General features: G+C 34.6%; 1 protein-coding gene across 7 annotated transcripts in view; it reads right to left on the bottom strand.

Annotated features, from left to right (window-relative positions):
* Positions 1-14,160, bottom strand: part of AUH (AU RNA binding methylglutaconyl-CoA hydratase) — a 106,960-nt gene that overhangs the window by 53,289 nt on the left and 39,511 nt on the right. For all 7 annotated transcript variants that reach the window (XR_010994219.1, XR_010994222.1, XR_010994220.1 and 4 more), the window contains exon 4: positions 11,409-11,495. Coding sequence is in view for 3 of the 7 variants with exons in the window: in XM_068175740.1 (XP_068031841.1) it covers positions 11,409-11,495 (87 nt within the window). In the remaining 4 variants the exon portion in view is untranslated. The remainder of the gene's footprint in view (positions 1-11,408; positions 11,496-14,160) is intronic.

The raw sequence follows: 14,160 nt of genomic DNA, 5'->3' as shown, positions 1-14,160 counted from the left end.
GAATGTGACAGGGGGAGCACTTTGCGATTAAGTACATAAAAATACATGCAATGTGTTGGAAGTAATTTCAAGTTGTTGCGAGGCAGGTAATTGTTATTTCATCTTCAAGTGACTTTCCACATGATGTTTACTGCTGCTGACTAACAAGGTATTTCTCTTCTGCTTAGAGACCATGATATGACAAACAACAGGCCAGCATATGAATACATGCACCTGGTCTGGAGGATTTGACCATTAAATAGTTTCTCAGATGTGTGCCATAACACCTACACAGCTGATTCATCTACTGCAGACACTGTCATTCCCCAAAATGAAAGCAGAAAATGCCTGGATTCTACTGACCTGAATCATAAATTACTGTTTAATCTTCTCACTAATTTATTAAGGAAGTTCCTATAAAATTACAGATATGTAAGATAATAGCTGGGAGGAAACAGGATTACATGTGACATTTTCTCAGTAACCCTCAAGCAGTCTTTTTTTATTCCTACACAGCCTCAGTTTCTCATTACTGATAAAAAATAAATGGCCTGATCAACAAGAAAAACCTACTTTCCAATTTAGTAAGGATGAAGGAAGTAGGAAGAATTAATATATATAGTAAAACCAAAATGGCAACAATTCACACATGAAAGTAGCCTTGTTTTTATGAGACATTATTATACAGTAGATTTCATGTAACAGGCAAAAAACCACTTTCTTTACCTGGTGTCCAATTACTCAAAGGAAGGCCTATTACTAATGCTGATCCCTTACTGTGAGTTCTTGAAACAGGAAGAGGAAGAATAATATGGTTATCCAGAATTCCAGACTGATTAACACAAAATATTTAACACCCAGAAAAATAATTACGAATTCAGAATATATAAAACTCAAAAAGACCAACCTTCTAGGAGTGTCCTCCTTGCTTGCTAAACAAATTTATACATGTAAGATTTTCTGCAAGCAACTGTACCACATACTCTCATAAACAGAAAAAAAAAAAACCATTCCTGAGCTATACACAAGATTTTGAGATTTAGACTGTTAAAGTGCCAATAAAGTATATGAGAATCACCCATTTGTAGCCTGGCAGTTGTTTCAATCAACCTGAAGAATACCTGCAGTACTACCTTCCTTTAGCCAAGATGTAGGAGTCATCATTAAAGAACTAAAATCTAATAGACATGGAATTTAATTTCTCTAAAATAAAAGGTCTGCACTATTACTACAGTACCACTTCATGATTCCCATAAATCAGAAAATTCCATGGAAGTCCACTCAAGCCCTACAATGCAAAAATTCTACACAGATATAATTAGATACAATTAGATATAATGAGATATAGATATAATTCACTTCTTATATCTTAGTTAACTTAGATATAATTAATTTCTACTTTTGAAGTACTTTTTACATATTAGAGCAAATATTTTCAATTTAACTAATTATAGCAGTCAGAATTTGGTACCTACAAACATTCAAATGAAGCCCCAGTTTAAAGCCTGCCTTCTTATGCATTTGATACGAAACATTAACGAAATAAAAGACAGTCACCTTAACTTCCCTTGCTATTCCCGTATTTTCCTGTACCTGGACAATGTTCAAAAAAAGGTCCTTATTGTTCCTTTCTCATCTTAATTCAGTGACCTCTGGCAACCAGTCTTCAGAAAGAACAGCTATTCAGGTATTAACCAGAAGCTTGTCACTATCTCTAGTACCTACAGAACCAGATTCAAAACCCTGACTTGTCTTTAATTATGAACAGAAGAATTCTTGTTACCCAGAATGAAACTGAAAGTAGTGAGCATACTCTTCCTGCCTCAAAAACTGTATCTAAGACAGCAGTAGCTACAAAATTCAATTTTAAATAACAACAAAACTGAATTGCCACAGAACAAAGAAACAGATTGTCCAAGCTATTTATTCCACATGTGCATTTTTGATTATTTGACAGATTAGCTTGATTAGTGAACAGCTTACTAGGACAAGCAACTTCAGGGGGCATTTCCAGCAAGTAATTTTTCCTTCTGAATAAAGGATTTCATAAATCATAAAGCCAGGAGGATGAATTGTATAAAAGTATCTTGCATACTGTCAGTATTACGTGGATCACTAGAGGAAAGTATGCTATAAATTGAGGAAAAGATTAACAGTTCCACAATTTGTTATTTAACTCTAGCAAATTAAGGAAGTGTGGCAAACATCTGCCTACGTATGTCTGCAGCAGATGGGAAACCCTTAAATCACAGAATAGTTGAGGCTGAAAGAGACTTCTGGAGCTCACCTTGTCCAGCCTGTCTGCTCAACCAAGCATCACCTTGAACAGGTTGCTCAAGCTCATGTCCAGGTGATTTTGGAAGATCTCTAAGGAGGGAGACTTCAGTACCTCCGTGGTAACCTGTATCAATTCTCTGTCCCTTCATAGTGAATAAGGACTTCCTGATCTCAGGAAGAATCTCTTCTGTCCCATTTTGTGCCCATTGCCTCTGGTTGTGTCAATAGACACCACCAGAGATAGCCTAGCTTAATCTTCTAACACCCTCATATATTGCTGACATCACCTTGTGAGCCATCTCTTCTCTAGTCCTAGCCTGCTCAACCTTTTCTCGCTGAAGAGATGCTCTGGAGCATTCATCACCTTCAGGGTCTTCCACTGGACTTTCCAGTAGCTCTGCCTTTTACTGAGGAGCCTAGAACTGGCCATAGTATTCCAGCAGTGGCCTCATCTGTGCTGATGAGAGCAAAATGATCACCTCCCTCAACTCTTGATAATACTGATCCTAATACAGCCCAGGATACCACCGTCTTTCCTTGCCACAAGGGCACAGTGCTATCTCACATTCAACTTGGTGTCCCACCCAGACCTGTGGGCTTTCTTGTGCGGCTGCTTTTCCTATCATTACCCCCATCACGTACCTGGTGCATGAGGTTGTTTGCATCTTCCTTTGTAGAAATTATTGATGTTCCTGTTAGTTTATTTCTCCAGCTTGCTGAGTTTCCTCTGAATAGTACCACAACCCACTCCTTAAGATTTTACATCATCAGCAAACTTGCTGAATCTACATTCTACCCCATCATCCATACCATAAAAGATGTCAAACAGGACTGAATCCAGTGTTGCCCCTGGGATACAGACTGGCTAGGGGCCTCCAAGCAGACTTCATGCTGCTGATGCACAGTCGGGACCCCTTGATTTAGCCAATTTTCAATCAATTTCACTGCCTTTTCATCCAGTCCATACTGACCAGTTACTCTACAAAAAACTTTACAAGAGGTACTGTCAAAAAGCCATACTGAAGTCAAGGTAGACAATATCCAGGTTTCTCAATCTAACAAACAATGTTTCTCATCTAACAAACTTCTCATTTCATCATAAGTTGTCAGACTGGTTAAACATCATTTTCCTCCTCTGACTCCACCTTACGACTCCACCTTATGACTTTCTTGTCCCTTGTGTTCCCGGTAGTAGTTTAGTTTCCATGTTTAGTTGTTCCAGAACCTCTCCAAGGACAAATTTTAATCTACAGATAAGAAAGCTCCCTCCCCATTTCTCAGTACATTTATTTAAATTTAGTAATAATGGAGACTTCAAATTAATAAAAAGTCACATGCTCCCAAAATGTTTAAATACCACTAAGTGCATATGTGTAGATAGATTTCATGATTGAAAGTCACCCATTAGGAAAGCAAGAAAGAGGAAAAGAGAGTTCTATCTTAAGAGTGAGAATGTCAAATAAAGAATTACAAATTTTAGTCTTGTTATTACAAAGCAAGGCACTTATTTACATGCCATTTATCTTTAGTTTATATTTCAACTAAAAATAGCTTAAACCCATATAATACTGCAAGTCTATGGGCTGATTCCTACACTAGCATTGAAAGGATTGAGATCTGTTACTTTACAGACTTTCTTTATGAACCCAAAATCTCCAAGTTGTCTGGTTACAAGTTATAACAGAATTTTCAAAAGGTCACAGACATAAATAGGAATTTTTAATCAGCAGTAATGATTATTTGAAACTACATCCTAGCTTGCATAATAACTGGGAATGGATTTTTACTTTGTTTTTAAAATAATTAAGTTTATACCTAAATATTATTATTTTGTAACTCAGAATAAATTTCTCTTCCACCTCTTTACTACCCAGATTCTTGATGTTTCTTGGTGATGTGTCTCTTGTTTATAAAAAATAAGATCTTTTACCTTAAAAAAAATAAAGGGGGGTGCATAAAGGGCATAAGCTTTGCCCCTTGACTGGCAATTAGAAGCAGTCCATGTGCAGTTCTGATAACTGGAATACTCTTTATACTAGGAACATTATGTTCACAAAATTACATTTAACATATTAAATAATTTATGTCATAGGAAATCAGGAAAAAAATTACAACATAGCACTGTATCTTGATTTCATTTTGGGGCACCTTTTCCTGAAGAACAACATTGTGATGGCATATAACCTTTGTGATGAGTTTTGTTTCAGGCAGTTACCTTGCCTTGCAAAATCTGTAATCAAGACAGTGACTACAACAGTTTGCTTTCATTTTCAGTTGCAAGCACTACTGTCAAAAAAAGATTAATCTATAGGGAAAAAAGCTAACAGAAACAAAACATTTCAACAAGTACTTGCATCCATTCTGTAACACTAAGAAATCCAACCAGTGTATGCAGCAACACTTGAAAGTGGCTGAGAGAGACTGTCAAATCTTCCCAGATGAACTTCAGGGTAAAGAAGATTGGTCAAACCATTCTTGCACAGGGCAAGTAATCAAATGTTATAAAGCTTTACCTCTCATAAGTGCAAAAATAATGATAATGTGATTGTTCAACTAATTTATCTCTGTATGTTTCAAAAATATATTCATCTGCAAAAACGACCACACTTTAAAGTCTGAATACAGAATTCTGTGCCATACATTTGCTTGTCACAACCGTGAAAGGCTTTTAGGTATCCTCTAATTCCTGCGCTTTAGATAAGAAGCTTAACAAACTACAATTGTTGATAGACTTGAACATTACTGTCTTTGCTTTAATACCTTCAAAGTTCAGGCAGATAATCAATAACAGTAAAGAGCTGCACAAGAAAACCCCATTCTTTTTAGTATTTGTAAAGAAATTTTGCTTTTTAATGAAAATGGTTACTGCACATTACAGCTGATTATTAAGCAAAAGGTAGTAATAAAGCTTTTCTTCCATTTGTTTTGACATAGGCTGAAGCACCTCACTCAATCCTATTAATTTCCCAGTTTCCTTCTTTAATCATTCACTCTCATATGTGACATAGAAACAATGGTTTTTTGAATTAAAAAAAAAAGTTTTAACTTTAATAGAGGAATATTATATTCTTTATTTTTAAATTTTCTATTTGGTACTTTATTATGGACAAGTAAGAGAGACGGTGTGTTCTACATTCTTGATAATAGAAACAGAAACTGAGAAACTAATGGGAATGAGAGGTGGTCTAATTAAACCCTTCAGCTACTGTTTTCTGTATCAAACTCTTCCATTATTTTCTTGTACCATAGAAAATCACTTGGATATTTCAATCATCTCTCAGTCTGATAAACAGATTCTGCCATTTCTTCATATTTACTAACATTTTGTCTTGTAGTCTCATTCTGCTCTCAGTAAGACAATAATGAAGTAAAACCTAGATGATGGAATCGAATTTCTGTATAAATGAGTGAAAACTTTGGATAAACGAAAAATGAAAATTATTTATTTTATTTTTTACTCTTACTAAATATATTTAAGAACTTATTACTCACACAAAAACAGCACAGTATGTAATCAAGCTACCAGTCTTGTTTGACACAATACATTGCCCAGTCTAGTGCTAAAATATTTTATTTCTAAATTAGCATAATTTACCAAGTAATAGTTTCAAGCCGGTTCATTCACAGAACACTGCAGAAGAAACACTCCCTAACATTTCACAGTAAGCTTCTTTTTTTTTTTTACAAACTAGCTTAGTAATATCATCAAGTCAGAACCTACCAAGGCGAAAGGGGTATTCACTACAAGACTTGACAATTCTGAAGTCAAAGCCTTGTGCTTGGCCCAATCAGTGAGCTCAGGATTTCTTCAATAGAAGATCAACATTATGCTTTCAGCACCATGTCAGGAGTTGCTACCCTTTGAATACCAACTCGTTCAAGGAACAGAGCCAGAGACCAAGACAGGCAAAGCAAAGAGCTAACAAACTTTTGTTTCTCATTCAGCAATTGAAACATGCAATTTCATACCTGAACAGGGTGAGGAAAGGATAGTGTTACCAAAACATCAAACATGCACAGTGTGGCTCCCAGGGGAGGGAATGGAAGCCCTGGACAGCAAGTGATACTGGAGGCTTGTTTTAACACAGAGCAAACTGGCTATATTGATCTCAATAAACCATTTGAGTGAGCAGCATTCTAACTTTGATACAGTTACCTTTGTGGAAGAAAACTTTAAGAGCCATGTCCAAAGCATAGGCTCTTGTCCTCCAGAACAACATTAGGAATTACTACCAGAAGAAAAACTAAACTACTGCTGAGGTTATGTCTATTTTATTCACTGCTGTACAGCAGCACCAGGATCAGACAACAGTTAGTCAAAGGCTATCTTAAATTAATTCGATATCAAGAGAAGAAATAAATCTACCATTGGAAAACAACAAAGAACCTAGCAACACACTCAGAATGCTTGCACTCAAGGACTGTATTAGCTATGCTGTAAACTTAATCAAACAGGCAACATCAAAATACACAAGCAAAATACCGTGCTAAAATCTGTATTTCACTGTGTTAGCAACACAGAAATGATGGCAGAGGCCAGCTGTTAAGCATGGCTCTGCTAGCTGTAATTTTTCCTTTTTCAAATTTGATAGCTATCTGAAATTTCATTCATCTTCCTGGTAAACACAACTCATCGCCTGTATCTCTCTTTCCCAAGAGAGAATTCCACAGTTCTTATCAAATGATTTCCAAATTAGAGTACTACATTTTTGATGGCCAGATCTACTTCCAGCAAACACAGATGGATTTGGTGGATTTGGTAAATTTTGAGTGTTCACTCCTAAACCAGGATTTAAAATGCTAACTAAACCTCCACAGAAGCCTCACAGATTCAAATAGTAAAACAAGACACAGCACCAATCTCATCATGGATAACTCTTGATTCTTTTTAAGCCTTCACAATGGAAAGGTGGGGTAACAGCAGACCAGCAATCAAGTGAAATTTTTTTTAGTCTTGATACCATTCTTGGGACTTCTGAAACAAATTTTTGACAGCCTGCATCGAAAACCAAACCGCAGCATATAATGTGGCATAAAAAAATGCGTGTATGTGCCATCGTCAATAGTCAAACTAGGAGCTTTTTTGATAAGAGGATGTTTGTCTGAAGGATGAACAAGTGTGTTCTTTTAGGTAAATTAAAATTTTGGTGATGACTGAAAAGCCAGAAGGACAGAAGAAATGTTAAAGAAGGAAAAAAAAAACCCTGTAAATATAGAACTGCATCTCCTTTAATAAAATAAAAAGCACACAATAAAAACACAAATGCAAGCAACTGACCACAAGGTGCTTTCATTCCAGATGATCTTATTCAAAGTGAAGTATGTTAAAACTAACCATATCTGACTGAATTATGTACAAACAAAGTTACTAAATATCACCACTTATTAAAGTTGTATCATTTATAAGTTAGCTTATGCATAAACACTAATCAAATAGTTTCAATAAAGACCTGTAACATTTGTTACAATGCAATAAAACCAAAGAAAACAAAGTAACTTTAGTATTTTATTAAAAAATCATTCTTAACTTAGTCCAGCTCTAGGTTCCATCAGGCCATGAGTAAGGTGTTCTGTCTCCAAATGTCAAATAAAAATCAAGCCTGACCACATGTAAATTTTAAGAAGTAACCAAGAAAGTCAGTTTCCAATTTTTATTCCCTGTTTATGAGATTTGAGAACTTACGCCTACATTCTTTGGAAAAGTTTTGCTAGTAAATGACGTTTCTCACTTAATAGAGGTTGGAGCTAAATGTCAGTTTGAGTAATTACATGTAATGGCTGAGTTGAAATTCTTTCTAGAGGTTCAGTTCTTATTTTTATTAAATATGGTGTCTTTATTGAGGAATATGGCTATTGCATTCAGCTCCCTACATAGCCTCAGTCTGTTTTGCAACTGAAATCTCAAAAGACAACATATACACACTATCACAGCTCTGACACCATAGCTAGCATAAAGAACAGCATGGATTTAATAAAAGGCATACTATAAAACACATATTGAAGATCTGACCCACATTGTTGGCCTTTTTTTCCTCCCCAAAGCCTCAAAAACAAGGCTTCTGAAAATCATTGTCATTTGACTTAATTTAGCCAGGCCTGTCTTGTTTTGGATGGTTACAATAAACCTATTAAGGCTTTTCTTTCCCAATTTCTTTAGGGTAAAGACAGCCTTACTTCAGTAACGAAGCGCTTCAAGGCAGAATACAGTAATGGACAAGTAATCTTATAATTCTTACTATTAAAAGAAACAACAACAAAGAAAAAAGTAGAAAAAAACCCAGACACATACACACAAACCCAAACCCCAAAAAAACCTCCACAATTTTGGTATAATTTTAGCAAAAGCAACCACTGCTAAAAACAGAGGCCATTTTCATTTCCCCCTCCCCATCTTAAAGCTCCAAGTGCCACAACTAATGGGGTTCTATTCCATTTTTTCAGCTCTTTTTTTAAGCATTTATTTATAAACAAAATCATATTTATTTCAGTCTTACTTCTTCACCCAAATTTAGCAAGAAGCTATAAATTACTCCCATATAAATAAGTGCAGTATGCTTTTAATTTCCAGAAAATTCCCTTCTGCAGCTATATTCCAAAATGATACTACAGCTTTTTACAGAACAACCAGTGTAAGGGTTTTAAATGCAATGACATCAACAGAAATTAAATAAAGCCAAAGGATGTTAATTCTAAAAAGTTAAATTTATCCAGTTGTTGAAGACATAATTAACCTTTACTGTAATTTGTCTATAAAGGTAACTTAATGGTCTTCTTTCTGAAAATATAGCTAAAAAGATGTAACTCCTTACTAGGTCACACATCTGAATATAAATGCAATTATCAAAACATGACCTAGTTCTGAAAAGCAGTAAGTAGAATATATTTTAAATGAGATTATAGTATTAAACTCAGACAGAAAAAAAAAAACAAAATAGGAGATTGGAAAAATTGTTCCCTAGCTACATTACATTATGCAGTGGTAAATATTAATTTGAAAATTGTTTCCCCTCTTTAACTATCTCACAATATTCTAGTTGTTGCTGGGCAAGAAAAATACCATAATTCTTTTCAATCAGATTAATTGCAGTGAACAAATGCAAATACAATGTCCCTATATTTCTCTATAAATTACATTTTGTAATGACTTGCTGTAAATTAATATTCCCTTCTATTCATATTCACCAACCAATCTAACCTGTATATATTTTTCTGATACCATCTACCATTTCCTGATGTAGGGAATGGCATAATGAGACCCCACCTGGGGTAACGCATTCAGCTCTGGGGTCCTCATCACAGGATGGACATTGACCTGCTGGTGTGAGTGCACTCTGGAGTGAGCCCAGAGGACAGACACCAAGTTGATCAGAGGGATGGAGAACATCTCCTATGAAGGCTGAGAGAATTGGGATTGTTCAGCCTGGAAATGAGAAGGCTTTGGAGTGACACAATTGCAGCCTTCCAGTACCTGAAGGGAGCCTAGAAGAAAGATGGAGAGGGCCTTTTACAAGAGACTGTAGCAACAGGACAAGATGAATGGATTCAAACTGGAAGAGAGTAGGTTTTAGGAAGAAATCCTTCACTGTGAGGGTGGTGAGCAATTGGCATAGGCTGCCCAGAGAAGCTGTGGATGCCCCATCAATGGAAGCGTTCAAGGCCAGGCTGGATGGGGCTCTGAGAATGGTCTACTGAAAGTGACTGAGGCAAGTAATTCACTGCACGCCTTTAACATAACACTGAAAATTTGCTTACATATTCAGTAGTTAAATACTCTCACAGGAACTTTAATGAAGATGAAAACAATCAAACATTTTTCTCAGGGTTTCTTCAACCCTAAGGCTAAACAAAGCATCAAATAACTGAACATTTTCCAGTCATTCAGTGAAGAATGCCAAATTCAAATATTTCTTCAGACTTTAAAAATATTCTTATTTACAAATTTGAAAATAATTGATTAAAAAAAATCCTACTTACTAATCATAGGAAAATCTTGAAACCAGTTGCTCATATTTAAACACTAATAGCAGCTTAAAGGATTTCCAGTAACTTCAAGCCAAGGAAGGCTAAAAAATTATTATTTAATGATAAGTAAGCCTCCCAAAATTCTTACAAAGAAAATGCATGGAACAACTTGTTGCCACTTGCTTGGCATTCCAATAAAAAGACAAGTACTACCATGACATATAGTATCAGCTGCAGGAAATTAATGATCTATTCACGTCATCTAGGTATTTTACAGATTTCAGTTATTTAAACAGCCTTGAGTGTCTACTTCACTTCAAAGACATGACAGTCATTTCAGGACATAAGTATCTGCATGAATTACCTAATCAAAGTTTCATTCTTCAGCAGGTGGTCATTTAACAAAAAAAAACCCTGCTATCCTTTCATAAAATTCTGCCAAATCAAAATGTTACAGTGTTCTTAAGGAAATGCATCTAAAAATATTTTAGAAGTTAAATGCAGAAAATTAATTCCTTAAAACATGGAACACTACACTTCTCTTTTCAACAGATCATATTGGCAATAACCTGTTGAAAAGTAATTATATTTAAACTGATCAGCAGAGATGTAGAAATATAATTACTTGATAGTGAATTCTTAAACTAAAACATACAGAGAAACTGCTATCCTTAAGAATTGGTACAAGTTGATTAAAACCAAAAATTATTAACAGGTTTTACTACACCAAGACATATTGAACAAAAATGCTTAGTAGCTAAATTTCTATTAGCAGCTGATGTTTAACATGCTTCTAAAATATATTAGACAGTCCTAATTATAGAAACCACAAGAATGGGATAGTAAAAATTGAATTCTAAAGCACTTTGATGTCACTGAACAATCCATCCTTTATGAAAACAGCAGGGCAAATCACCTCCATTTCAGCTGATATTTAGCCTCTCTAGCATTCTTTTAAAAAGTCTAACTCAGTTTGGAACATTTTAAAGGAATAAATGCACCATGATTCATATTTACAATATACTCCTTAATCCCTATACGTTCTTTCCAATTCAAGATCTGTGATGTGATACTACACAGTTAGGGATACTCTACTACCTGTCAAGAATTAACTATGCATGTTTATGTCATTCCTCTGATCTAACATTCTCAGGTTAAAATAACATTTTTCAAAGGAGAGGGTTACTTACCCAATTCATTAATAGTTGCTCTTGCTCTGGAGACAAAAGAACTAACTTCACTTGAGTGCATTTTTGCCCTTTCCTTAAGGTCAGCACCTGTAAGTGACATTTCATACATATGTTAGGAAACTAAACAGTATTGTAGATACATTTTAAAAAGTAAAATATTTCTTCATTTATAAAAATTTTAAGTCCATTTCTAAACAAGAGTTTAAATTGGTCATATAAAGTTTCCACAGATTTCAAGGAAAATATGAATTATTTATCAGGAAAGAAAAAAACAAAACAAAAAAGCCCAAAACAAACAAACAAAAATGAAATTATCCATAACCAAATTTTCAGTAAGTATATTCTTCCCAATGACATTTCTTTTTCTCTTATTAAAATAGTTTATGAACAGTAGCATTTATGCTTATAGTTCATCTGTCATACTGTTTTATTTTCCCAACTGTGTCACAAAGTCTGATAAATATGTGGTTTTCATATTATATTTTTGTTATTCTCTTATTGGTAGATCATACAGTACATACATTACATGGTTTTACATTAACAGGCTATATATCTAAATTAAAATGCTACAGTGGACCAATTTTTCAGTTCACTTTCCACTCATTTACTTATATTTATTTTGGAATAAGTTACATACCATCATTTTTTGTTTGTCAAAAAAAAGCCACACCTCTAAAATGTTTACCTATTTCTTCATGTGTATATAAAAATTAAGTTTGTTTAATAAGCATACTATAGCTAGATATGGACACAAATGTATTTTTAAAATCTCACTTATAGGAAAAGCTGACATTTTCTCTCCTGAGTGTGTAAAAAAGAAGAAAACTAACAGTAATAGTAATAATAATAAAAAGAGCTAAATATAAAAGTCTGTCTTTCTTATAGATGAACAGTACATTAAAAAGGCAAAATCTGCATAGACACATTCTCTAAAGATGTGAAACAGTCTCAAGTGTGCATTTGTTTTATTTGGTAAAAATTAATCTCTTGAGCTAGTCTCTTTGCATGCCTGAAAAGGCTAAACAAGACAATAAAAGAAAAATTTAAAAAAATATTTATTTTTCTCAACCTGGAGAATACTATTCATTCAGGAAAAAGCACTAAACCCAGATAAAGTGAAGACTGTAGCTCAGAATTTTAAATTATGCAGTCATAGGTTTCATTTCACCATTTAACTTTCTGGACTTAATCCATGATAGGCCATCCTGACCCTCTTCATCATACATAGTTTTAGACATACTTTTGCTGACAGCATTAGTTGTAATGCTAAACAACTCTAGGCTAGCTCTGTGAAAATCAGTATCTCAATCTGACATTTTCTGATAGACAGCCAGTTGTTGCTTTAAAGTATCATGTCTAATAATGCAACTCTACATCTTTCCTTCTTCTTTTGTCAAAGAGAAGCTCCTCATTTAACTGTGATTTCTCCTCTCCTTCTATATATGTCAATATAAAAACAATGAAGCATCAGTCCTCACTGCGTTTGCATATTTCCTGCCAAGTAACGTTAAGCCTAATTTACACTACCAGGCACTTCACAAAAAACTTCCAAACAACCCTCTAGAACGTGCCCCAACGGAGACAGTAGGACAGGCCAGTTGACCAGACAGTACAGAACAGGAATTACTTAAGTCAAGCCTGCACTTTAGAAAAATTGCAACTGCTACCTTAGTAATTCACAATCAATGCATAAAGAAATTTTGTCAGGAACCCAAAAAGCAAATAAAATTTGCACCCATAAACCTGGATAGAACTCCAAGTCAAATAAAACTGCAAGCAACTTTCACAAATCCATTTACATATAGAGTTCTGGAGCTAAAAGGACCTTTTGGAATGTCATGTTTAAGAAGCTAAATGGTAAATTGCTGTAGAAGTCACATCAGCAAGGATGCAAATGAAAAAATATCATTCATTTGATATCAGTTAAAGTCTGGATCTAGCATCTTCAACTCTGTTCAAATCACTGCCTAACTAAGAAACTGTATGCTTTATGTATAAAAACCTGAAATCGTGCTCACTGGGCATTCCCTTGAAAAACATTTTAAATAAAATATCTAGCATTATTGCAAAGAAAATCTTCCGTCAATATAAGATTAAAGCCATTTTTAGGGTTGGATTTATTCAGACTAGAATATATGCATAGTAAAATGGACTCAAACCAAAAGAAACCAACTCTTCTAAAACAAAAAATACACTGTAGACTTCTTCCTTCAGTTAGAATACACATTTCCTTGAAGGCATTTACATAAATTAATTACATATTTACCAAAAACCTTGTTTAGGAATGGATTAAAATATAGCTGGTAATTTAAAATTAACAATACGGACTACGGTAAAGAAATTTCAAGAACATAGCTGATCTTAGTGCCTTAACCAACTTTTGTAAACTAACATTTCCTTTTTTTATGTGTTTCTCCCGCACAAATGTCAAGGAAATGGAAAGAGCCCTTTTGGTAGCCCTTTTTCTATTTTAGCTCTCCAAAGAATAGAAATAGTAACTGAAGCTTTTTCAGTGGAAGAATTTTAGTCAGAAGCTATTCACTGCACTCCAAAAGAACATATGCCTTGGTATCCTCTGGGTCACAGGAGATGGACCTGCTACCAACTTAACACTTTTGTTCCTGTTATAAGATTTGACTGGTCAAAGAATTATTGATGAATTCTGACCCACACAGCAAAGAACTGTTCACATATTTCTTCAAAATCTGTTCTTAAGTCAGAAGGAGAAAAGGTTTCATTTCTGAAGCTAGCC

This window comes from Anomalospiza imberbis, chromosome Z (genome assembly GCF_031753505.1).
Source record: "Anomalospiza imberbis isolate Cuckoo-Finch-1a 21T00152 chromosome Z, ASM3175350v1, whole genome shotgun sequence".
Taxonomy (NCBI): domain Eukaryota; kingdom Metazoa; phylum Chordata; class Aves; order Passeriformes; family Viduidae; genus Anomalospiza; species Anomalospiza imberbis.
The sequence above is the reverse complement of the archived record's forward strand: the minus strand, read 5'-3'. Positions and strand labels throughout refer to the sequence as shown.